Source organism: Vulpes vulpes, chromosome 12, assembly GCF_048418805.1.
Source record: "Vulpes vulpes isolate BD-2025 chromosome 12, VulVul3, whole genome shotgun sequence".
NCBI classification, from domain to species: domain Eukaryota; kingdom Metazoa; phylum Chordata; class Mammalia; order Carnivora; family Canidae; genus Vulpes; species Vulpes vulpes.
Window position 1 is genome coordinate 141,723,344 of NC_132791.1, and position 27,153 is coordinate 141,750,496.

Genomic DNA, 27,153 nt, shown 5'->3' on the forward strand with positions numbered 1-27,153 from the left:
AGGAGATGCTGAAGGGAAAAAAAAAAAAAAAAAAAAAGCCTGGCTTTAAATGAGGCCCAGGTAATGGCCTTCCAGGCGCTTCCATCCAGAATCAGAGCTAAGTCTTCCTATGTCTTGGGAGCTGAAAGGGTCCTTGCTACCTCCTCCTAGAAAGAGGCTGATATTGAGATGCCACTTTCTTGCACTAGTACAGCAGTTTATAAGGTTTAGTTCACAAGTACCTATCTGTTTTGAGATCCTCTCAGGAGGTCTGCACGGTCAAAATTATAACACTAAGACATTAACTGCCTTTTTTCACTGTGTGAATATTTGCACAGACAGTGCAAAAACAATGGTGGGTGAAACTTCTGGCACCTTAGGAGGAATCTGGACAGTGACACAAACTGTTCCAGCAGTCATTGTATTCTTCACCAACATGCACTTGTCCTAAAAAAATTTTTTTGATAAAATAAAAGCCAATCTCCCATAAGAATGTCATTAGTGGGGATCCCTGGGTGGCGCAGCGGTTTGGCGCCTTCCTTTGGCCCAGGGCGCGATCCTGGAGACCCAGGATCGAGTCCCACGTCGGGCTCCTGGTGCATGGAGCCTGCTTCTCCCTCTGCCTGTGTCTCTGCCTCTCTCTCTCTCTCTCTGTGACTATCATAAATAAAATAAAATAAAATTCTTTTAAAAAAAATGTCATTAGTGAAGCAGAAACTGATTAATTTTATTAAATCTCAACCGTCAAGTATATATATATATTTTTTTTTTAATTTATTTATTCATGAGATACAGAGAGAGAGAGGCAGAGACACAGGCAGAGGGAGAAGCAGGCTCCATGCAGGGAGCCTGATGTGGGAATCAATCCCGGGACTCAAGGATCATGCCCTGGGCCAAAGGCAGCCGCTAAACCGCTGAGCCACCCAGAGATCCCTATGTTTTTTTAATATCAAGGGGGCCAAAATGAGAAAACTGTATAAAGCCCTTCTGCATAGTCAATATAATGGGGCCTCCAGGAAAAGCACTTATCCAATTGTTTGGGTTGTTAGCAGAACTGGTCACTGTTATCATGAAATACTGTGAAAGAACAACAGACAAACTGGTTATTCAGACTTGAGTCTTCAAAAGATATTTTCTTGAAAACAAATGAAGCAAGCCTATGGCTTTGAGAAGAAAACATTGACAGTATTTTTTGCCGAGGATAAAATGTGAGTTTTCAAGCAAAATTTAGAATTTTGAAAAACTGGGATTTGCCACTGTGAGCTTGAGAGCTTCCTATTTTCAAAAGACATTTCTGTTGAGAACTGATTAACAGATGTGATTTTTTTTTCAGATACTGTATGATGAAATGTGTCAACATTTGGAAGAACTGCATAACCCAATGAACCAATATTCTCCAAATGACCAATGTGTGATGCACAAAACCAAGCTTGGATGAAAGCTTCATTCAAAGTGCAAGATCCACCAATAAAGTGTGAAGAGTTTCTGAGATGAAGAAGTTTGAGAACAGCTCCACTTGTCCAAACCTCAGGCTGGTAGTAGAAGCCACACCAAGGAGGCCAGACCTTATCTATACTGTGCTGTTGGCATGAAAACAGGTTACATATTGTGCTACATCCTTGCTGTGGGATCCTCAGCTTTTCCCTCACCTCTCAGGGCCTCTGCTTCATCTGCAGAAATAAGATAATGATTCTTTAGCGACTGGTAGTAGCAGAGAGAGACGTTCCCAGATTCAAGAAACATTTGATAATGCAATCAGAAGGTCTTCATGATATATTATGAAGAAGAGAGTGAAGAATTGATTTTCTTTAATTATTACAAAGAAAGAAGACCCTCTCCAGTATCTTACTTCCAAGGCTGCTCTGGTACTGCAGATCCAGCATTTCGCTCAGGCCCCTGGTTCCTCATTAGAGGCATGCATCTCTAATCATGAGGATTTATTTGGGTTGTGTGATTGCCAGCATTGGATAAAGGATCTTTCCTTCTTTTCTCCTCACTGTGGCGAGAACTGCTGATCCAATGTCTTCACCCAACTCAGGAGGAAGTGAACATTCTGTCCTGACCACAGGGCCCAAAGCAGTTTCCTCTGCCTGCCTGAGGTCAGCCACAGAGCTGACACGCCAGGTCTCTGGAGAAGGAAGCTCACAAAGGCTGGAAGCCCGAAGTTAGCCCTCAGCACTGCTTTGACAGGGAGCAGGGGGGTATCAGGAAGCTGGCAGATGTGCTATCCTCCCCAAGGCTTTACAAGAGGAACTTCCTCCAGAGAATTCACACAAACTTGATTCCATGAGCATCCAGAGATCAGGCTGAGAGACTCTCTCAAGAACAGCTCACATTAATCAAACTCCTTGACACAGAAGCTGTGATGCAGAAATATACACTAGAGGACCAATTTATTGACTTATGAGAAAAAGTTCAACTGTCCAAAAGTAAACCAGAAAGAGCATTTGGTAAGATCCAACACCCATTTGTGCAAACCAGGAATAGAGGGGAACTTTTCTCATCTTTGATGTTTGTCCAAACCCATAGAATGTGCAACACCAAAAGTGAACCCTAATGTAAACTATGGGCTCTGAGTAATAATGGTGTGGCAATACAGGTTTGTCAGTTGTAACAAATGCCCTACTCTGGTGCTGGATGAGGACAGTTGAGGACAATATGCGCGTGTGAGAATGGGGTGCATGTGCAAAATCTCTGTACTTTCTGCACCATTTTTAAAATTGAGATATATACTTGGCATATAACATTGTGTAAGTTTAAGGGGCACAGCATATAGATTTGATACATTTATATTACGTAGTATTAGTTTTTTTTAAAGATTTTATTTATTTATTCATAGACACAGAGAGAGAGAGAGGCAGAGACACAGGCAGAGGGAGAAGCAGGCTCCATGCAGGGAACCCGATGTGAGACTCGATCCCGGGTCTCCAGGATCACACCCCAGGCTGCAGGCGGCGCCAAACTGCTGCGCCACTGGGGCTGCCCCACTGTAGTATTAGTTAACACCTTTGTTATCAGGTCATTAATTACCCATTCTTCTAGTGGTGGGGACAACTTTCTGCTCAATTTTACTGTGATGATGTTGTTGTTTTGTTAAGAACTGTACAAAGGCTTCTGATCTGACCCAGGGAAAAGTCAGAGTCCTTATAATGATCCATTAGACCCTGCAGCATCTGGTCTGTTTTTCTCTGTGACGTCATCTCCAATAACCTTCCACTTGGTTCACCAGCTCCAGACACTCTGAGCTACAGACACGCTCCTTCCTCCGGGCTTTTGCACTTGGGATTCCTTCTGCTTGGAATGCTCTCCATCTAAATATCTGAATGGATCACGCCCTCTTTCCTTCATGTCTTTACTCAAATGTCACATTCTCAGTGGAACCATTCCTGATAGTCTTTTTAAAAACTGTATCCCTCTCTCTGTATTCCCTATCTCCCTTCCTAGATTTTGTTTTCTCCTTAGTACCTATCACTAGCTAACATCCTATTTTATTTATTCTATTTATGGTCTATTTCCCCCACCAGAGAATAAGCTTCCTAAGGGTAGACACTTTGTCAGTTTTGTTCACTCATTAGTACTTGTTGAATGAATGAATATGTGAACTGTCCAGTAGGCTAGAATGCTTGTATCCAGAGATCATGACATGCCTCACCACCACAAAGCCAAATGGGAAGCCAGAGCTTCAGGGGTACTGAGTGAGCTGGAATTGGAGCCAAGGTCATCTGCTGATACAGGGTGATGGCATTGGAGACAATAACATCAAGACAACTAAAATTTCAACCAATATCCCCTTGATTCCACCTTTTTAATCTTCAAAGGTTATGAGCCCCTTTCTGATTGGCACGGACTTTGTTCAACTTCATGATCTTGGAAATCATATTTGTTCTCTAAGGTATTTTCTTTAAGATTTGTTTTTTTAAGTAATCTCCACACCCAACATGGGGCTCAAACTCACAACCTCGAGATCAAAAGATGTATGCTCTACCCACTGAGGCAGCCAGGTGCCCTAAGACATCTTGCATGAACTCTGCTGTGAGCCATTGTGCTGATTTTGAACTTTGACTCTTAGAGCCAACCATCTGTGTAGCCATCCTACAAAACGTCGGCTATGTAACGCTTCCATCATGGTCATCCTACGGCCCAACACAGTAGATGGAAGCAGAAGGGATGAGAGACATCACAAAACAGATGTCCCATTAATTTTTTTAAAAGATTTTATTTATTTATTCATGAGAGACACACAGAGAGAGGCAGAGACACAGGAAGAGGGAGAAGCAGGCTCCCTGTGGGGAGCCCAATGTGGGACTTGATCCCACCCAGATGCCCTAAGATGTCTCATTTAATAAGAGCAAGTTGTTAAATTTTTGTTTTACACCTTAGGAAAAGGTAAGTTTCAGATAGATTAAAAAATCAAATGTAAAAAACAAAGAAAAGAAATGCCTCCCAACTCACATAAGAAACCCAGAAGATGTGGGGGGGGGGGGGGTGGCAGGGAATACATGTTTAAAAATTAAAAATCTGTTTTGAGGAACACCATAAGCTAAGCCAATACATAAATTATAGGTTTGGAAAAACAGTATTTTCAAGGCAAATGACAAAGTCTGTGCGTGTGTGTGTGTGTGTGTGTGTGTATCATACAGTTCTTTGAAGAGCTCCAACATGTTGCCAGATATTAAATCACCAAAAAAAACCCAAATCCAAATGGCCTACAAGTATATGAAAACATGTGCAGACTCCTTAGTTTCTTTCTTTTTTTTTTTAAAGATTTATTTATTCATGAGAGACACACACAGAGGGAGAGAGACAGACAGAGGGAGAAGCAGGCTCCACGCAGGGAGCCCGATGTGGGACTCGATCCCGGGTCTCCAGGATCAGGCCCTGGGCCGAAGGCAGGTGCTAAACCGCTGAGCCACCCAGGGATCACAACTCCTTAGTTTCTAGGAAAAAATCACATTAGAGAAAAATGGAACATTTTTTTTTGCCACAAGAGTGGAAAACATCAAAGAAGTAGAAATGAGAACTGTGGTAGCATTTTAGGAAAACAATCTGGAAAAATCCATTACAGTTAAAAGTTCATATGTCCTTAGTCCTAGCAATCCCATTCCTGGCAATCTTTTCCAAGTAGTAAGAGCCCTAATACATAATATATAGATAAAATGTAGCATAGTTTATAGTGGCAAATATATGTACACACACATACAACAGGAAACAGTGAATGTCTAACAACAGAGGGTGATCGAATGTCTTCTGGTGCATCCACGATGATGTGGGTCGTTGAGCCTGATGGTCAAGAGAGAATTCTTGAGAAAGTTTCACAGTGAGCAAAAAAGTGCTTTTATTAAAGCCTGGGGATGGGACCAGTGGGCAGAAAGAAGTGCACTTGTGCTTGTGAGGAGTGACTGATTAGTTAGGAGGTTGGGATAAGAAAGTCTTTGTGGAGGGTGCATGGGTGGCTCAGTGGTTGAGCATCTGCCTTCGGCTCAGGTCATGACCCCAGGGTCCTAGGATCGAGTCCCTCATCAGGCTCCCACAGAGAGCCTGATTCTCCCTCTGCCTGTGTCTCTGCCTCTCTCTGTGTCTCTCATGAATAAATAAAATCTTAAAAAAAAAAAAAAAGGTCTTCGGAATTTGAGTACGTTGAAAGTGAGGTTTACAGGACCTCGGAGGCCCCGGCTATTGTCAAGACAAGGTTGCCCTTTACTAGCTAGTAAAACATTAGTCATGAGACCCTGTGGGAATGCTGTTTTCTATACCTCTCAGATGTGTATCAGTGAGCCACATGTTGTAAGATGATTCTTTTTTTTTTTTAAGATTGTATTTATTTGAGAGAGAGAGAGCAGGCACAAGTGGGAGGCAGAGAGAGAGAGAGAAGCAGACTTACTGATGAGCAGGGAGCCTGACACAAGGCTTGATCCTGGGACCCTAGGATCAAGATCTGAGCCTAAGGCAGATGCTTAACCGGCTGAGCTACCCAGGTGCCTCAGATTAGCTGCTTCTTATTCTAGGTCTGCTTTCGACAGCTCTCCCTAGCTTGTGGGAGGCTTCAGTTACTGCATGACAGGTAAATCAAAAGACAAAAAATTTTTTTTTATTTTTTTAAAGATTTTATTTATTTATTCATGAAAGACACAGAGAGAGAGAGAGAGAGGCACAGACACAGGCAGAGGGAGAATCAGGCTCCATTCCATGCAGGGAGCCTGACTTGGGACTCTATCCCGGGTCCCCAGGACCACACCCTGGACTGAAGGTGGCACTAAGCCACTGAGCCACCCTGGCTGCCCGACAAAATTTATTTATTCAGCAAACTGAGCCTTTATTATGGGTCAGGCACTTTTCTAGGCATGGGGACTGGAGCAATAAATGAAACAGACCCAAATCCTTGCCCCCACAGAGCCTCTTTTCTAATGGGAACAGACAGACATCAGGGAAAGAAATGGGTAAAACAGAGAAGGAGGTGAGGGGCTGGCCATGTGGAAGAGTTCCAGGCTAAGGGAATAGCAGATGCAAAGACTCTGATGTAAGACACAGATAGCTTGCAGTGAGGAGATTAAGGAAGGACTGGGGAATGTGGGAGAACTTTGCAAAAAGGTGATATTTGAGTTGGGCCTTTAAAAAAAAAAAGATTTTATTTATTTATTCATGAGAGACAGAGACAGAGAGAGGCAGAAACACAGGCAGAGGGAGAAGCAGGCTCCTTGCGGGGAGCCTGATGCAGGACTCGATCCCGAGACTTCAGGATCATGACCTGAGCCAAAGGCAGACGCTCAACCACTGAGCCACCCAGGTGTCCCAGATTTGGGCTTTTAAGAAGGAGAAAGGTTGGAGCACCTGGGTGGCTCAGTGGTTGAGTGTCTGCCTTTGGCTCAGGTCGTGATCCCAGGGTCCCGGGATTGAGTCCTGCATCGGGCTCCCCGCAGGGAGCCTGCTTCTCCCTTTGCCTGTGTCTCTGCCTCTCTCAGTATGTCTCATGAATAAATAAATAAAAGGACAAAGGTTTGGGTTGAGAATAAAGTCACACCAGGCAGAAGGATTACAACAGCAGCCATGTCTCAGAGGTGTGGAGGGGCTGATGTGTGGGACATGACTAGTATGTAAAGTGTCTAGAGCTGAATTTGGAGTGTGTGATGACAAGGGCCAGGGGAAACAGAGCAGGAAGGAATCACACTGTGGATTCTGGTCTCCTGATTCAGGGTCTGGGGATACCACAAGACTCTGAGGGAACCAATAGAACAAAACCATCACCCACATCCCCAAATTAACTTCCACTGATTTTCAGATCATCATCTGTCCAACCAATTGTCAAGAAATTTCAATCCGGGGATCCCTGGGTGGCTCAGTGGGTTGGTGCCTGTCTTCGGCCCAGGGCATGATCCTGGAGCCCTAGGATCGAGTCCCATGTCAGGCTCCTTGCATGGAGCCTATTTCTCCCTCTGCTTCTTTCTCTCCCTGTGTCTCTCATGAATAAATAAATAAAATCTTTTTTAAAAAAGAAAAGAAAAGAAATTTCAATCCCTGTGGGTGAGGCAAGGGGACTGCTCCTCTGCACCTGACACCAGCCCCGTGGGATTTCTTTTGGCCATCTAATGCAGATCACAACTTTTCAGGAAGAGGAGGTTAAGTCACACCCACCAAATGACAAGCCATACCCACCAAATGACAAAAAAACTGACACTACTAGGTAGTGGTGAGAATAAGGCAACCAGAACTCTCATACTTCACTGGTGGAGGTGTATCTTGGAATATACTTTGGAATATACTTTGTTAGCATCTATCAGCATGGAGTGTGTGTGCTATGACCCAGCAACTCCACTGCTGGGGATATGCCAGACAGACATGTATACATATAGTCACCAAAATGCATGTCCTAGAGTGCTCATAGCAGCACTATTTGTAATAGACATAACCTGGACATTACTTAAGTGGTTATCAATAGCAGAATGGATACACAAGTTGGGGTTTCTTTATACCATGCAGTATTGAAAACCAATGGGCACGAACTAATGACAGCTTGGATGATTCTCATATACATAATTCAGAACACAAGTGCCACACACAAGCAGATAAAGCTAAATCCACAAGTTGGGATAGTGTTACCCTTTTGGGGGTAGTGACTGGGTAGCAGGCTTGAGAGGGTGTCTGAATGAATCCAGTCCACCCGACAAGAAGACTCGGTGCTCCCAGCAGACCCCAGCTGGTCAAACCACGACCCAGGAGAGGCATCGGACATTTCAGAAGAGGATCCAGCCCCAGTGGAGCCACCACATCCAATACCATGTGGGGAAGAGGTGAGCCATTCCTGATGTGCGCCATCCAAATTCCTGACCCCACAGATCGAATGCTGAGGAATTAAAAAAAAAAAAAAGTTTCTTGTTTTAAAGCAACTAAGTGTTACAACATGATGATAGATTACTGAAACAGTTTTTATTCATCTTTTGGAGGCTACTGAGGACAGGGACCCAATTTTTTTTGTATTCAGGGTGATGTTAAAAATATCTAACAATATCTAATATAATCAATATTGTATATTAATGTACAAGTATATTAATAATTTTGAACATTCCACTTTATTATCTGAGTAAACTAAACAATACACCATAAAGCTTCTTACCGTACATAAAGATGTAGCATCATTTATTACATTACTTTGATAATTTGTGAGTGATTTGTTAATGTTTTGAAATTTTAGGGTGATCATTTTTCTGATGTGGTTCACTGTCATTAGTTAAATGAGGGCTCTGTCTGGACCATGATTTAAACCATAGGGAATATAGCAAACCCTCCTTATGAATTCTCCATTAAATTGAAAGTCATAAACTATTTCAGCATTCTTAATTTGGGAATAATTTCAATATTCTTAATAAGTAGCAAACATCTCTTAATATTAACCATGTTGTTCATGACTCAGAATCCTTTCTTGATCCTTGTAAGAACTCCAGAGATTTAAAAAATATATATTGACATGTTTATTATCAAGTATATATAAGATTATCAGGGCAGCTTGGGTGGCTCAGTGGTTTAGCACCATCTTCAGGCCAGGGTGTGATCCTGGAGACTTGGGATCAAGTCCCACGTTGGGCTCCCTGCATGGAGCCTGCTTCCCCTCTGCCTGGGTCTCTGCCTCTCTCTCTCTGTGTGTGTCTCTCATGAATAAATAAATAAAATCTAAAAAAAAAAAGATTATCAGTATGTCTTATTGAATCAGTTGATATAATTTTATGACTTTTTGTTTATCCTTAATCCATGAGGCCAAAACATCATTTGAATAAGTTTCAGCATTTAATGAAAAGATTTAGAAATTTACTGTAATTGTCACTTGTGTCATTATTTCCTTATTATGTAATTAAACAACCAAGATTTTCCCTTGGGATCGATACTTTGTTTTCTTTCTTTCTTTTTTTTAGAGGGAGAGAGAGAGCTGGGGAGGGGCAGAGGGAGAGAGAATCTTAAGCAGGCTCCATGCCCAGCACAGAACCTGATGTGAGGCTCAATCTCATGACCCTGAGATCATGACCTGAGCCAAAATCAAGAGTCATCCACTTAACCGAGCCACCCAGGCGCCCCTTTTTATGTCTAATAATATAGCATATCTCCTTATTTCTTTCACCCACTCCTTTGTCATAGTTTTCCATCCTTAGTTTTAATTATTTAATCATGTGCTTAATTAACCCAGCAGTTCTCAAATTGTTTAGCTTCAAGACCCAACATATTTACTGTATTAAAAATTAAAACTAAGGAGGTGCCTAGGTGGCTCAGTTGGTTAAGCATGTGTCTTTGGCTTGGCTCTTGATCCCAGAGTTCTAGGATTGAGCCCCACATCAGGTTCCCTGCTCAGCAGAGAGCCTGCTTCTCCCTCTCCCTTTGCTGCTCCCCCTGCTTGTGCTCTCTCTCTCTCTCTCTCTCTGTCAAATAAGTAAATAAAATCTTAAAAAATTAAAACCAAGAAATGCAAAATAGATTTATTCTTAATTTATTTAAAAACAACAATAATAAGCCCATTATAAGTGGACACAAATAACATATTGTAATGAAAAATAATTATACTTTCCAAAACAGATTTAGTGAGAGAAGTGGTGTTTGTACCATTAGTGCCAGAATTAATACAATGAAAAGGGCAATTCACATTTTTATGAAAAACACAGGAGACGTCATGATCTGACCTCATGGAACCCCTAAAAGTGCCTGAAATCTTCAGGAATCCACACTCTGAGGATCATTGGATTGATCCATCAGCTTCAACAATATCTTGTAAAGTACAAACTGTTCTACTGTAACAGATAGTTGACAGTATGTAATACTGCTTATTAAACTCAAACTCATAAGCTTTTCTGTGTATTTATTATTTATTTAGCCACTCCCATTTTGCAATTTTTATTAAACTCTATAGAGCAGGATTGATAGAATTTTTTTTAGTAATCTCTACCCCCAGTGTGAGGCTCAAACTCATGACCCTGAGATCAAGAGTCCAGCATGCTCTGCAGACTGAGCCAGCCAGATTAATACAATTCTTTAATTGCTTTGTCATTCTAGGATAACAGGCTGCCTGTCAAGATCCAAGTCTTTATCCATCTGTCATTATTTCAATCCTGCTCTCAAATATTTTATTTCATTCTCCCTGCTGTCTATGTGACACAGGGTAGTAAATATAACATTTATCAAGGGAAGATTTAAAGTGAATTACTTGATCTGCAAATTCTTTTTTAAAGATTTTTATTTATTCATGAGAGACACAAAGAGAGAGGCGGAGACATAAGCAGAGGGAGAAGCAGGCTTCTCAAGGGGAGCCCGATGTGGGACTTGATCCTGGGACTCTGGGATCACGCGCTGAGCCGAAGGCAGACACTCAACCGCTGAGAACCCAGGCATCCTGATCTGTGAATATCTTACCACATCCAGAGATGACTAAACACAGTGACTAAGCATCAAATGGGAACATCTGAATGTTTTCTAAAACTTTGAAATGCTAGACTTTCTCCCTAGCATTACACTAACCACATGTACAAAATCTAATGAGGTTTCCCATGAGTATTTCTCATTGAAACCATTTTTTTCTGGAGCACTGACCATCAAATTTAATATATGATTTGGTTTTCAATGCTATTCCTGTTAGCACTACTTCATCCACTAAGAAGGAGTTAACAATCTTCCAAGTCTTCAATTTTGTGTTGTAAGTATAATATTAAAATACTCATAGGTCAGATCCACAGCCAGATGATGGCAGGCCTAGGGGAGATGTGTGAGTGCACCAAGGGTCACCGGCTAGCCTTGTAGATGCCTACAGAGAATGACCTCAGAAGGAGTGTGGCTAGGAGAAGGCCAAATGGCTTCAGGTACAATGGAGCCGCGTGCACTTTGTGAATAAAGGGCTCACTGTCTCAACCTTTGCCTACCAGCCAGATGTGGATCAGGAGCTGGATAAGGTGGAATCTTTTGGGCCAGCTGGTGACCAATGCGTCTGATGTGCTCAGGAGGATGGGAGTCTGCTCCAGGTGAGCCAGCAGCTACAGACCATGATCCACCACTTCCAGAACAGGTAGGGCAGCTTTGAGGGAGATGGCCTCCCCCATCACCCAAAGCAAGTGCAGGGCCAGAGCCCCCACACTTAGGACAGCCAGAGAGCTGGATGAGGATGAGGCAAACAGCAAGGAGGATATGGCTGGTGCAGGATGGCTGGCTCACTGTGGGGAGAAGGAAATGGTTTGGGCCTTTGTTTGCTAGTTGTTTTGAGATTTGTTTGTAGGAGTTTTTCGGAGGGTTATGGACCTCTGGATCAGTTACGCTACCTTTTCCCTCAGCCCCACTCCCCGTCCCGCTCCCACCAGGGGATGAAGAGCCATACCGTCCTTGGTCTTGGGGTAATGAGACCTGGTTCAGCACATCCACTTGAGCCTCAGTTACTGACTGAGTGATGAGGCCAGTTTCCCAACACAGCACCTCTTGGGTGAAGAGGGAGGATGAGTAGGTGTGACTGGAGAGGCTACACAATGGTTGACAGTGGGCAGGTGGATTTGTGAAGAAAGAGGACCCAGCAGGAGAACCAACTTAGCCTTAGAGAGGCGACATTCCTGCTGAGTCAGGAACGTGAGGTGAACATGCAGAGGGAAGTGAGATTAATTGCAGATGTGAATGGAAGTAGCTGTGGTACCTCCTCTTCTCCCTGCCCCCTCCCCTCCCCCCACCCTGGCCAGCTCTAGACTCCTGCCCAGAATTTGGAACCTCCCAGGAGCACCTCCTTCCTGAATTTCAGCCTCTAGCCCTGGGTTCCCTGTGGAAGTCTAAGACCTTGCTAGGTTGTGAGCTTGAGTTCTTCTCCCTCCAACTTCCATCCAAACTCTTCATCCCACCCAAGCTCAGGGATAAGGCTTAAGACCTCAGGAAATAATAGCTGACTGTTCCATCTGCACTTTGACCTATGAGTTGCTTTGGAATCAGCCTTCTGAGCTTTGGAGTTCGGCTTCAGAGCTCAGCAAGGGAGTACTTTCTGGGCCCACTCTAGCAACCTGGTGATTTTTTTTTTTTTTTTTTTTTTAGTTTATTTATTTGTTTTAGTAATCTCTTCACCCAAGGTGAGGCTCGAACTCACAATCTCGAGATCAAAAGTCACATATTCCTCTGACTGAGCCAGCCAGGCACCACGCAGCCTGATACTTTTGGACAAAAGAACAGATGGATGAATGGAGCCCAGCAGCAGTCTGAAAGTTTTCGAAATAAACTGTTTTTCTTTAAAACAAACAAACAAACAAACAAAAAAAAAAAAAAACAAAGCAAAGCAAAAATACTTGTATGGGAAACAATAGACCCGTCATTGACAATGACAGAAATTTTTACAGCCTGACCCATAATTTTTCCAAAACACTGTAGTTGACTTGGAGATATGCTGGCCAGACCTCTGTGGGTTGGGGAAATATGGTCAGCCTCCAGATCTTTGTTCCTGTTCCAGCCTCAGCCTGACAGCAGCCTAGCACCTACAGGGTCAGACCTCCAGTGGAGCCCCATCAGGTGAGGAGTGAGCTGGGACATTCTGGCTCAATGTGAATCAACTCTGAGCCTTTGCTCTAGAGATTCCCACTGGGGTGGCACAGGCTTGGTCAAGCCTGCAACCCAGTTCTCTCTGCCAATTTTGCTTCCTCCCTCTCCTGCCACCTGTGTTGATTTCTAATCATCATCTTGCACCCCAACTCCAGGTCAGCACCTGTTTCTGGAGAACCCACCTTGGACAGTGTTTTCTCATTTCAGCACGTATGTGTTTCACCAGAGGGAGCAAATATCTAGATCAGAAGGATACATTTCTATTGTCATTCTTTTCTGAAGTTCTAGTAAATCCATCATGGCTGAAGATCTATTTTTTTAGAACTTATTTTAGAACTTTTTTAGAACTTTTTTTAGAACTTCTTTTTTAGAACTATTTTTTAGAACTTAAAGTTTTTTAGAACTTTAGAATTCTGTTTAAGTATTTTTTTTTTTTTTGAGAGAGAGAGAGAGAGAACGAGAGAGCACACGTGGAGTTGGGGGATGCAGAGAGAAAGAAAGAGAGAGAGAGAGAGAGAGAGAGAGAATCCCAAGCAGGCTCCATGCTCAGCATGGAGGGCCCGATCTTACGACCGACCTGAGCTGAAATCAAGAGTTGGACGCCCAACCGAGTCACCCAGGCACCCCCAGTTCAAGATTTGTTTAAAATTTAAAATTTTTTATTTTATCATCACATCAATAAAATATTTCTTTTAGGAGTTTTAATATTTCAGATGCTTTATTTGGAAAACTGACTCAAATGTTCCTTGCAGTTTATGTCAGTGATGTTTGCAAATATTCTTTATTTCACCCGTTAGCATTAACAGAATATTATGGCCATTCCTACGAAATATGTGTTTAGCAGTTTTAACCGAATGATTCAATTTGTGAGCACTGTTTGGGTCTAACAGTTACGGCAATAACAAAAATAAGCTATTTGTGATCTTGGTTGAAATAATCAAACTCTTTTCCATTTTAGAAATGCAAATTTTATGCCAGTTCTTGTATAATATGGAAAGATGCTCCTTTCTGTTGTCATATTATCAGAGTACCAGAAAATTCCTGGACTGGAGTCTATTTTTGGTTAAGTTTCAGAAGATGTATGTTTATGATTCAGAATAATTGTGGCTGATATTTCCTAAAAGCTTTAAGAAATATATCCAAATCTTGTTGTCTCTTCATTTTAGGTGCTTATTTTCCATAGTTAATTATAAATTCAGGCATGTATAAATATCAAAGCTCTGCATACTAACCATTCACTGGAATTTCAAAGCATCAGCAGCAGGATCAAAGTAGAAACAATAGAACCAAAATAGAAGCAACGATGTGATTTGAAGAGAATGGTAAATGAGCGATTCTCCAAAATGCTGAGTGCCTCCCTGCGGAGGAGACTGGGCTATGAATGTTCCTCATGTTCACTTTTCCAAGAGGCCCTTTTCTCACCATGACATCCTATAGCATTTGGCTGATAATGTTTATATTAGAATTTATGTGAGTAATTAATTTTATCTCTCATTGTAGTCACTGTTATCCACTTTACTAACTAGTACTGACACATTTCAATAATTTATCAGTAGGCATGTTTACATGTATGCACACATACAGAGTTAATTGGACAATTTAAGACCAATGAAAGTGGATCAGACTGGCCACACTGAGTCATTTCAGAAGCAAACTAAAACTCCCCCTTGCCTCCATTCCTGAAGAAAGCCTGAATTTGACCAATGGTAAATTCTTCCTGGGTTGTCCATCCAGCCTCTGCTTCTGGGGGAATCTCCTCCCCTGTCCCCACTCTTGCACCTGTAGTCTTGAATTGGGAGCTGTCCTGGTTACACAACTTGACTTGCCTCCCTCAACTCCACTCCCTGGTTTAAGAGGATTGTTCAGTGCACCTCACCTAGGTTCAGCCAATCAGAATCCTTCCTTAAGAATTTGGGTTTGAGACCCTGGCTATTAGTGCATAAGCCCTACTGCCATGTCAAAGGAGCATGGAGTTAAAGAAGCAAGAAGCAAAGCAGTCCTCCTTGACTCTCTCGTCTTCCTGGTAGTTTGGATTTGAGGACCTGTCTGCAGACCCTGAGAGGCACACCTGTATCCTTACCTACATTCCTTCTTTTTTTTTTGTTTTTTGTTTTTGTTTTTTGCTTTCACATAGTCAGCGTTTGTTATGTGCTACCGACATAGTCCTAACTAAACATTCCCCCTCCCCCTTTTAAGGTTTTGTTTATTTATTCATGAGAGACACACACAGAGAGGCAGAGACACAGGCAGAGGGAGAGGCAGGTTCTCTGTGGGGAGCCCAGTGCAGGACTTGATCCCAGGACCCCAGGATCAGGACCTGAGCCACCCAGGCATTCCATAACTAAACATTCCCTTAACAAAGCTCCCCTGATCCCATCATAAGCCTTGAGGTCAGAGATCCTTACAGTGTAAGCTGCATGCTTTAGGTTTTGAAGCGATGATGTGTTATCGCCAGATGCATGGGGCCCATGCATCTAATGGCGGCTTCTTCTTCTTCTTCTTCTTCTTCTTCTCTTCCCCCCCTCCTTTTTTTTTTTTTTTTTAAAGATTTTATTTACTCAGGAAAGACACGGGAAGAGAGACAGAGCCATAGGCAGAGCCATAGGCAGAGGGAGAAGCAGGCTCCCCACAGGGAGCCAGATGTGGGACTCCATCCCAGGACCCTGAGATCCTGACCTGAGCCAAAGGCAGACACTCAATCATTGAGCCACCAAGGTACCTATCTGATGGCTTCTTAAAAATACCTTCACAGTATCGTAGTGTGGGGATGTAATGTTAATGACATTAAATATAAACAGCTCAAAGTATATATTAATTATGATGAGCTTCAATTCCTAGCAGATGTGATATTGTGAACAGGGTTGGGTTTAGGAATTATGTCTCATGATGAATGGTCTGAGACACAGAGATATGTAAAATATGCATTGGCTTAGATGACAAAGCATATACCGGTCCTCATCAGGACAGTGAGATGACCAGCAGGAAGGTCAGAGTGCTGCTTGCAGATGGTACTAATGCCCAGAGAGGCATTTCAGCAGACAGACCCTGAAGGCAGCATCTTTAGCTGCTTCCAGGCAACCTGGGAGGGTGCCCCTTGTGCTCTGGGCAGCCTGGGAGGGTGCCCTGAAATGTTGGCTGCCAAGTACCATGTGGGAAGGGGTGCCAGACCTAGCCTGGGTATGTTAGCCTCTTCCCCACTGCTCCCTGCTATCCAAAAAATGTATACTAATTGTTTCTGCAGGGAAACTTGATGGGAAGAATTCTCCAGACATGTGTCAGATAAACCACCTTTACATGGGTATAGATGGTCCATCCCTGGAGCTGAAAAGCTTTGATTCTGTTCACAGAAGAACCAACTGGGGGAGTAGACAGAGGAGGGAAGGGGGAACCATCCATGAGGGCACATGTGTGAGATTGGGAAGTATTTTTTTGGGGGGGGGGATTGGGGAAGTATTGCCTAAAACCAACTTTGATTTAATTTTACTTATGTGATAATTCCTTAAATAGTTCTTTGTACAAGCCAGCCACTGGTTAAGCACTTCACATGTCTATCTCACTAATCGATCTGATAAGGCAGTTGCTGTTGCTGTCTTTGTTTTACAGATGAGGAAACTGAGGCATGGGAGGTTAAGTAACTTGTTCAGTGTCTGACAGCCCATAAGACACATATTCCTGAAGAGCTATTTTATGGGCAGAGGAGGGAAGGATTTGGCACATTAAATCCTATATTCTGGGGCATCTGAGTAGCCCAGTAGATTACCTTTGAGTTGGGCTTAGTCATGATCTCAGGGTCCTGGAATCCAGCGCTATGAGGGGCTCCCTGCTCCTCCAGTGGGGAGCCTGCTTCTTCCTCTTCCTGCCACTCCCCCTGCTTGTGCTCTCTCTCTGTGTCAAATCAATCAATCAATCAATAAAACCTTTAAAATTAAAAAAAAATCCTATATTCTTTTAAAGTATCCATATTTATTTATTTTTAAAGATTTTATTTATTTATTCATGAGAGAGAGAGAGAGGCAGAGACACAGGCAGAGGGAGAAGCAGGCTCCATGCAGGGAGCCCGATACAGGACTCAATCCCGGGACTCCGGGATCACGCTGTGGGCAGAAGGCAGGCGCTAAACCGCTGAGCCACCCAGGGATCCCCTGAAACATTCATATTTAAAGATTTCCAAAAAAAAAAAAAAAAAAAAGATTTCCAATAAAAAAGCTTTCAAACAGGGAATCATCTCCAGATGAATTTGTGTGTCTTTGTGCATACTTGGCTTCATTTGCTTTTTGTTTTTGAAGGCTCCAGATTTCCAGTGTCTAACACTCACTTGGGCTAGATTTTGAGGTAGGGATAGAATGATGCAGGTGTGCACAGAAGTGGGAGCAGAGATCCAAGACCCTACATTGTGAAGGTGTGAGGAAGGGAGGGGCTTCCTCTGCAAATTCCAACCAGAGGTTCTTAGGGTCTCTCTGCCGCCTTCAGGTCAGGGATGGATGTGGAGTGGGAAATGTAATTCTGGTGCTAAGGGATAACCTGAGAGCAAATACGCTAGACAACAGAACATAGCCGTATACCTGAGTTTTCTATGATATTTTCAAGTTTGTTGTTTATAAAATGGGTTTGTAAGACACTTTCTTGAGGGAAAGTTGTCAGAAAAGTTCCTTGCCACTTGAACTTCAGTAATCAGGTGGAAAAGCAAGCTGCTCTAAAGCCATCCTAAGGTAAGCTTGAGGTCAAAGTGGCAGGATACCTGCTGGTTGGGAAGCAGGGGTTCTCATTAGAGCCGTGGAAAATGTATTCAATACTGTCTGCACGGGGGCAGAGAGATCCCTGGGTGGCGCAGCGGTTTAGCGCCTGCCTTTGGCCTAGGGCGCGATCCTGGAATCCTGGGATCGAGTCCCACATCAGGCACCTTGGGAAGTAAACCCAGAAGGGTCCGGGGAAGACCGGCAGGTGGTGGGCAGCATGACCTCTGGTTCTGGAGGTCACGGGGAAGGTTGGGCTCCTTTGCCCTGAGCGGTCCCTTGGGGTCTACACTGCACAAGGGATGCCCCGTCCGTCCCTCCTGCAGCTAGGAGGTCAAGACCCCGCTTCCCCGCCTCCCAGTGGGCTCCAGCCCGGGGCGTGGCAGGCTCGAATCTGCTCTCCCAGGCCCAGCGCGAAGGCTGCGGAGGGTAACGAAGGAGCGGCGGCGCCCGCGGTTCGCATCCCGGGTCCCCGCCTGGGCGAGGCACTGGGGCCGCGCTCCGACTGCGGGGCCGCGCCTCCGGGAGCGCGCGCGCACTCATTTTCCTGGCGGAGGGAGCGGGCCTCGGCGTGCGCTGCGGCCTACAAGACGTGCTGACGTCGCGGAGGGCCAGCAGTCGGCTCGGGAGCGGCCGGCGCGCGCGCTTTGCGTTGGGCGCCGCCGGAGGCCGGGAGGCGCGCAGGGACGGTGCTGGTGCTGGTGCTGGTGCTGGTGCTGGTGCTGGTGCTGGTGCTGGTGCTGGTGCTGGTCCTAGGGCGGCGGCCGCCACCGCAGCAGCACCCCGGGCGGAGGGCGCCGACGCGGCCGGACGAGCCGGGCATGGGGAGGGCCGGGCCCCGCACCTCTCCCGGGCGCGTGTGCGGCTCCGGGGGCGCCCAGTGACGGCCGCGGCGCCCCTGGCCGGGCAGCGCTGAGGCCGCTTCGCCAAAGGGAGCCTGCGGGCCGGGCCATGAGCGGCCGGGGCCGGGCCGGGCCTCGCTGACCCCCGGCCCCGCGCGGCGGCCCCCCCCGTTTCCGTCCCGGCCTCTCTCGGCATGAGCGCCCGCCCGGCGCGGGGGCCGCGGCTGCCCCAGTCCGGCGGCCCGCGGGCGCGCTCCGGACCGGCGGGCCCGCGGTGCTGATCCCGGCCCGCCTCGCCGCGCCGCCCGCCCGCCCGCCCGCCCCGCTGCATGCCCCGGGGGCGCGGCCATGGAGGTGGTGGGCGACTTCGAGTACAGCAAGAGGGACCTCGTGGGACACGGGGCCTTCGCCGTGGTCTTCCGGGGGCGGCACCGCCAGGTGAGCCCCGCCGGCCGGGGCGAGGCCGGGGTCTGCGGGCCGCGGCGGGCACCGGGTGCCCTGAGGCTCGGCGACGCCGCGGGCGCCCAGGCCCCCCGCCCGAGGCCTGCCATTGTGCGCGCTGTCAGCGTCGCGGGTTTGTTTTGGTCGGGCGAGGACTGTTTGGAGGCCGAAGCCGCTAGGCAGCGCTCCACCTACCGACGCGCCGCTCGGCCTCTGATTTCCTCCTCGCGCAGCGCCTGGTAACCGGGGTGCTCCCAGGGGCTCGGCCCCGCGGCCCGCCCGGCCCTGCCTTCCCACCCGCATGTGCCCAGGATCCGAGTCCTCAAGGGCCGCGCGGTGCCCTGCCCAGCTCGGGGCCGGGCCGGGCCGGGGCCGGGGCGGGGGCACGCCCTGGGCGGCCCAGGCTCGCCCTCCCTTCTGAGGTCGACAACTGCAGACCCAGCGGAAAACGGGCTGGTTTCCCGTGCGCCCGAGACTTTCTCCAACTCCGGGGTGTCGCATTTCCCAGCACTGGTTCCCCCGCGCCCCGGACGAGCCTGGTACCCCCTGCCTTCCCCCCTTCCTGGAGCTGGGTGGGCGGGTGGTAGACACGGGTGGACGCTTGGTTTTCCAGTCCAAGTAAACACGAATGCAGGTTCAGGAATGTCTTAAGCTCTTGCAGCTCCGCACACAGGGTCCCACGAGCTTCTAGAATCGAAAGAATTTGGAAGAGCACCCAGGGAGTGGGAATAATCAGAAGCGTTTGGTAGTCCTGGTTGTTGGCAAGGGGCTGGTTTGGCTTGCTTATCAGAGTAATGAAAACGATTTTCGTTCATTATGAGAAGAACTTAGAACTCAACAAAAAATAATTAAACCAGGGCTCAATCCTGCCAAGCTATCAAATGCCACCTTCCAGTGTATTATCCACATTCCTCCGTAACTTTGAAGTGGTTTGAAACTTTGTCCTTTGTTTCACTTTATTGCTAGTTACTATGGTCTTCATATTTACTGTTTTTAGTGGCTGTCTTGTAGGACATTAGCTTGTGGTTTATGAAATCATTTTCCTGTTGTTGGAGATTCAGATTCTTTTCCGTCCCCCACCCACCACCCCCAGTATTTATGAATTTGCTAAAAACACCTTTGTGCTTATAGATTATTTTTCCATAAAAGAATATCCTGGAGTAACACTCTATTTTCCTTTTCAGAAAACTGATTGGGAAGTAGCTATTAAAAGTATTAATAAAAAGAACTTGTCAAAATCACAAATACTGCTTGGGAAGGAAATTAAAATCTTAAAGGTATGTTTCTTTATGTGATGTGTCATACTAGGTTAAAACTTATTTTAAATTAATACATGATGACATCTTTTGTAATTTTGGTCGTTGGAGCCAAGTTTGAGAATTTTCACCTGTTGCTCTCATTTTTGCATGCCCAGTTTTTTGAGACATTTGAGTACCCAGAAGCTATTTTTAAGAATAGATGTTTGTGGCTGGTGGCCAGCACTGAGAGAGATTCTGTGAAGATTGATTTTAGCCTCTCCTTTCTTCTTTTCCCTGGTTATTGTGTTACTGTTTGAGAAGAGGCAGGCCCTGCTGATTCATTATTTAGCTCTTCTCCAGGTCCCTTTCACTTTACACTTAAGTGTTTGAGGGGCACTGGGGCAGATGGGATTTTTTTTTCCTTGTAAATCGAAAAAAATTACCTTGGGAGTGGTCTTTTTGGATCACTCATGAGCAGTGTTATTCAAGTGAGGTGCTTTGAGGAAAAAAATGGTCTCCTAGTCAAATATATGTGGAAAATCCTGTTTACCGTATACTTCTTGGAGAGTCACAAAGCACTTTGCTCAGTAAAGAAAATCTGAAAAATTGCGCAATGAAGGAACTGATTTAGGTGTAGTTAACTCAGTGCTCCCCAAGCTGATATGAACACAGAGCCCTCACCTAACACCAGCTTTCATCGAAACTACTGCTCTGTGGAGAGCTCTTCAGTAAGAATTATAGCTCTTTGAGCTAAGAATTATGCTTCATTTTCTCGCAGGCAAATAATGTGCTCTCTAAAAGCACTTTAGAATTTTATGCGTTTATTGCTGTTAGAATTGTTTATTGAATTTGAAAGACTCCCAGAGCGTCTCTGGGCATACTAACTGTGACACTTACTTTGTCAATGAGAGCACTCACCTTGTTAAGAATCTAAAAAATGATGGTGGTGAGAAGACATTCAGGGCCCAAGTAAAGTTTGATCAGGCGCATTTCCTCTTTTTTTTTTTTTTTTTTTTGTGGACTGAACTGTTCTAATCCAGTAATAGAAGTGTAGTATATAGAAAGAGTATATAGGTATGTGGATGTGTGTGTATACTTAATACTTATTTGCACATTGAAATGTATTTATTAGAGGGATTACAAATATTTTAAATTCTCAATTTCCTTAACAGGAACTTCAACATGAAAATATTGTAGCACTCTATGATGTTCAGGTACATTATTATTATTATTATTATTTGATTTGCGTGTCAGTAAAAAACTTTGCAATTTCATACAAATGAAGTGAATTGTAATAGAAATAGGAAATTGACTTCTTCTTAGAAAGGTATATGGCTTGAGTTACATGTTTATTAATTAAGAAATTGAAGTAGCATAAAGGGATAGGAGAAAATAATGTGCTGTAATATGTGCTGCTACAGTTATACTATGGGAGTAGTGTTGTTTTAAGTCAAGTAGAGAAATATTTTTTTTTAAGTAGAGAAATATTGATACCAGATCTAGTTTCTTTTTCTTTCTTTCTTTCTTTCTTTCTTTCTTTCTTTCTTTCTTTCTTTCTTTCTTTTCTTTTCTTTTCTTTTCTTTTCTTTTCTTTTCTTTTCTTTTCTTTTCTTTCTTTCTTTCTTTCTTTCTTTCTTTCTTTCTTTCTTTCTTTTTCTTTCTTTTCTTTCTTTCTTTTCCTTCTTTCCTTCTTTCCTTCTTCTCTTTCCTCCTAGCATTTCTGTAATAAATGTATAAAGGACTATTGTGGGCTAATTTAAAAAATTAGATGGAGCTTTTTTCTTACTGCAATAGTAATATTTGCTAATTGTAGAGGTATTAGAAAAGAAATAAAAATGAAGAAAGGATACACATTCATCACCCTGATATATATGTGATTACCACCATGGCATACAGTAGAGTTGCATTTTATTTGGAGGTGGGAAGGCAAGGTTCTGAAGTTCTGTTCTAAGGCAACATTTCCCTTGGAAATTCTTTTAAAAATTTGGGGGGGCAGACCACCAAAGTAAGTAGTTGGCTTATTATTTAGGGGCCATACTGTTTTAAATTCTAGAACTACTCTACTCTTGTCTAGCATGATATCCACTGTGTGAAAGCCAAGGTGATCTGAGATCCACAGAGGGGGCAGCCAACTAAGCTTCTCCTTAGATTCTCATGCCGAAACAGACTAGGGTGATGATTTATGTTATTTCCTTTTTTGTATTTTTCTGAGTCTGGACAATTGAATTCCAGTAAAGTAAATGGACGTTTTCGGTGAGTCTGCTGTTGTGTTTCTAGCTAAAACCTTTTCTAGCTAAAACCTTTTCTGTACACACTTTACTGAAGTTCATTTGTTTTGTAAGGTTTTGAATGGCTACCTAGGCATTGCTCTAAGGGCTAGGAGTAAAGCAGTGAGTAAAACAAAGTCCTTGCTTTCAGTGTCCTTAATTTTAGTGAGGCGAGGCAAAATGGACTGTTCTTCATGTGCTGCTTTTTTGTTACAGTGATTTTTCACATAGTCCTACCATACCATGAAATATTTAACTAAACCCATGTTACAAGATGTTTCTTTTTTTTTTTCCCCCATTATAGGAAAGTGCAATGAAGATAATGCATAAGTTCTGAGCACAGTTTGGATTTTTTAGGTTCAATTTTTAGCATTGGAATTACTAGGGCAAATAGCACACACAGTTTTAACGTTTTTGATTATAGAGTGTGATTACTCCCCCCAAAAATTGCAATCTAAATTTCATGTGTAGACTATGTGAGTGCTGTGGGGTATATTTTACTACCTATTTATATAGGTGTAACTCATTCCTTCAAGATATTCAGCATAGAAAGAGAGGGGAAAAAACTTTAAAGTCAAAAGTAAACTTATCTCACAATCCCTATTTGAAATGTTGATTCTCCTCAGAGCTGTTTGTGTAGTTGGTCTTGGTCTCTGGAGACAGAGGGCAGCAAGTAGTACAAGTCAGTGCCTGGTACAAAAATTGTTAAATAATATTAACTCTTAATTTCCCATTTTTTGAGAAGCACAGAAAACTCTATCAATGGAAGAGTAGATTTTGCTTTCAGAAAATAGAGAGTATATTTAGATTTCATTCTATTAGTAAAATGTTTTTAAGTACTAGCTTTGGTTATAGAAAGAGATAGTTAGGAGGAATATGTACTCAAAACCTTGATTATCAGACTTTCAGGAATTTCAAGATGACTGCATTAAAATATTTCTATTTTGTGCATTGTATACTACTGGAAATACATACATTTAAGAAATAACAGCCAAATAAATACACTCGAGTATTTGGCTAATGAATAAACAGGGTCTGGACCTAATATTTTATATTTTTTTTTCCTTTATTTTGTTTTCAGTATGTTTGTAAAGACTGTGCAGTAATTTTATCAACTTGAAATGAACATCATTTTTCCTGGCCATCAGTTTTGGAGATCCGTCTAAAGTTGGACACACTTTTTATAAATTGAGAACTTTGACATTGTAATAATTTGGGTTTACATTTAGATGACACTTAAAAAGTAACATGCTTTCCCTAATTAAAAAAGTAATATATCCCCATAGTTAAAATCATCACTGTAAATATGAATAAAATAGAAAAGAAATGGCAATTTTTAGAGATAACCATTGTTATATTTCTTTTAGAGTTGTGTGTGTATGTGTGTGTATATATATATATATATATATATATGCAGTTATAATCATTTATACTTAGATTTTTAAGCTTTTCATTGTGAGGGCCTTAATAATAGTATTTTTACATAAATAGAACTTGTTTTTATTAGACTTAGTGTGTATTTTGGATACCTTTTCATATCAACATAGTACCATAGGGCTAAATGACAATTTACTTAAAACCCAATTGTGGCCATTTCAGTTGTTTCTTATTTTTCCCTCTTAGAAACAGTGCTGCAGAGAAAGCTGTGTACATATCTTTGCTTATGTATATTAGTGTTCCTGTAGAATAAATTCCTGTCATGGGATAGTTTGGTCAAAGATATTAGCATATAGTCTTGCAGAAGATTGTACCAATTTATTTTGATCTGATGACCTGTTTTTTTTTTTTTTTTCTTAAAACGTCAGTGTATCTGTATTTCTTCTGTGACTTTCCTGTTGCCATTCTGTAATGCTTCTGTTGTGTTTGTTCTTACTGATTTTTTTATAATTAGTATTTCTTGAGCCAGTTAACAAGAGTATACAGGAGTATAGTGGTGAACAAAATAGAAATGGTCCTTGTCCTTGTGGAGGTTCCAGCATACTGGGAAAGAGGACAGGAAGCAAATAGCTACTGATTCTAAGTGTGCACAGAGCAATGAGGGAGAAGAGGATAACTGAAGACCTTTGAGAGGAAAGCATAAGGGGCTTAGGAGAGTAAGGCTACCCCCTTTGTGGGCTGGGGAAGACTTGGTGAAGAAGTGATGTTTAAGCTGACTTGGTGGAAGAGTGGGAGTCATCCAGGCTGGAGTAGGTGGGAAGAGAATAGGTAAGCACTCCAAGCAGAGGAAGCCTGTGAAGAACAGAGAGGAAGGATGAAAGCTTGAGGAGCTGGGAGAGGCCCAGGCAGGGGCCGGGAGTGCAGGGGGTGGCAACGTGGGAGAGAGGTGGGTGTGGTAGGTGCTGCAGGCACTGATGTTGGCAGGGCCTTCATGTAGTCTTTATTCTGAGGGCAGCTAAGCTATTGAAGAGTTTTAAGAGCAGGAGAGTGATATGTCTGTTTTCCAGAAGATATCTATCTTAGAGCCTTCTGGGCATGAGCTAAGTACTGGTGGTTAGGAGTACTTTACCTGCCTATTTGTCAATCGTCTGGGTAAATATCCACCACTAGGTAATTGTTAGTATTGTGAGAAAAAGATGATTCATTTAATAAAGTGGTGCTGGTAAAACTAAGATACCAGAGAAAAAGTAAAGTTGGATACCTATTCTCATCATTTTTGACAATAATTTCCAAATGAATTAAAGGCTTAAATGTATAACATAAACAATAAGAATCTTAGGATAGTATTTAGATGACTATATATAATCCAGGTGTTGGAAAGATATTTTAAATCAAGAGAAGAAACGAGAAGCTGTAGGTGTAGGGACATATAACATTTTTTAAAACTTGCTTTGTGGTAAATGATACCCTGAACAAATTGACAGCCATGAAAAGGAACAAACTTGATGCATGCCACCACAGCATATGAATTTTAAATGTTATGTTCATGTTAAAACATCTTAATTGGGTTGGGGCCAGTGGTATGGGCCCTGAAAGAATTCGCTCAAGGCAGAAAAAAGGAGATAGAAGTTTATCGAATATACCACAAGGGAGCAGCAGGCAGGGCAGCAACAAAGGAGAGGCGGTCTTTCCAGGAGGCGGTGGTGGAAGCTGTAGTTAGTTATAGGGCAGAGTGAAGAGGTGTGGGGCCGTATAGAATATTCCCTTTTTTGGTAACTGTACCGGTTGTAAGTAAGCTCGTTGGTCAGTTAGGGTCTGTGGCCGTTTGGAGGTGGGTTGCTGAAGGAGCCTGTTTGCATTCAGCTCGGTGGTCACTTAGAGCCCTTGTGCCTTGCTCAAGTTTCCATTGCTCAAGCCTGTTGCCTAAAAGTGGCCTCTACAGTGTTGAGAAAAAGCAGCCAGCCATATACAGCTACTGTATGATTCTGTTTTTGTGAGATCCAAGAAGAGGCAGAACCAAGCCAGGGTGTAGAAGTCAGGGGAAGTACAGCAGAGGGTGCCTCTGAAGGAAGGGTAGTCACATGAGTATATGCATTTGTCACAACACATTGAAATGTACACTTAAATCTGTGCATGTTAATGAATGCATTATACCATGATCAGATTTAAAAAAAAGAATTTACAACACAGGGCATAGGAGGCAGGTAACATTTATATCTCAAACATGTAAATCCTCTCAAAAAGTAGTAAAGAAAAGATAACCTAGAGAGACAGTAAAGCAAAGGATATTGATCGTTGATTCTCATAAGAGGAATAAAAATGGCTAAGGTATGAAATGATACTCATGAACAAGTAGTCAGGGAAATGAAAATTAAAGTTAACAGTGAGATGTCCCTTCTCACGCATTCCTTTGGTAAAATTAAAAAGTGCCCAGTTCTTACTGGTGGAATTGGGAAGGAAGTGTAAGTGGGGAGGATCTTCTCATGGACCCCTAGTAGAAATGGGAGTTGTCAGATCCTCTTTGGTAGGTTATCTGACAATATTTTGCTTCCATGCCCTGAAAGAATATTCTATAACACTGTAATCAGAATAATCCTGGTGATGTAAATCAGGGCTTATTAGTCCTCTCTGCTCAGACTTGGACTCTGCAGCGGCTCCCCTTTTTTTATCAGAGTAAAAGCCAGAGTCCTTTTTTGCCCAGCATGACCCTATTATCTCTGACCCTGGCTCCCTCTCTGTGCCTGCTGTTTTTGCTCCATCCACATGGGCCTCTGGTATGGATTGTGTATGGGTCCATTCTCAGGGCCTTTATCTCTGTAGTATATATAGATATATTCCCAACCTTCTTTAGGTCTTTACTCAAGTGTTGTGTTTTCAACAAATACATTTCAGCTTTATTTTAGCCACCCTCAGTAAAATTACAATCCAATACCCAGCACTGTCTCCCTTCCCTACTTATTTTTCATAGCACTTATCACCCTCTAACATATTGTTATGTTCTTTTGTTTGGTGTCTCTCCCTGACTCTGACCTCTTCAAACTGAAGCTTAATGAGAATAGGGCAGTTAACTGTGCTTGCTTGCAGCTGTATTCCTCAGTGCCTAGAACAGTGTCTTATATATATACATATATATATATATATATAGAGAGAGAGAGAGAGAGAGAGAGAGGGCAGTTAAAAAATATTTGAAAGAAGAGAAATATCTGTTGCAGTTAAAAATACGCACCTTTAAAAAAAATACACACCTTTT

General features: G+C 43.3%; 1 protein-coding gene across 3 annotated transcripts in view; it reads left to right on the forward strand.

The window, feature by feature from the left end:
- The first annotated feature begins 18,812 nt into the window (after positions 1–18,812).
- The window catches only part of ULK2 (unc-51 like autophagy activating kinase 2), an 81,942-nt gene continuing 73,601 nt past the window's right edge, over positions 18,813–27,153 (forward strand). The window contains exons 1-3 of one of the 3 annotated variants that reach the window (XM_072730480.1): positions 18,813–19,018; positions 20,206–20,298; positions 21,432–21,473. In XM_072730480.1, coding sequence (XP_072586581.1) covers positions 18,929–19,018; positions 20,206–20,298; positions 21,432–21,473 — 225 coding nt within the window. In that variant the 5' untranslated portion in view covers positions 18,813–18,928. The remainder of the gene's footprint in view (positions 19,019–20,205; positions 20,299–21,431; positions 21,474–27,153) is intronic. The other 2 variants (XM_072730479.1, XM_072730478.1) reach the window with 2 other exon arrangements.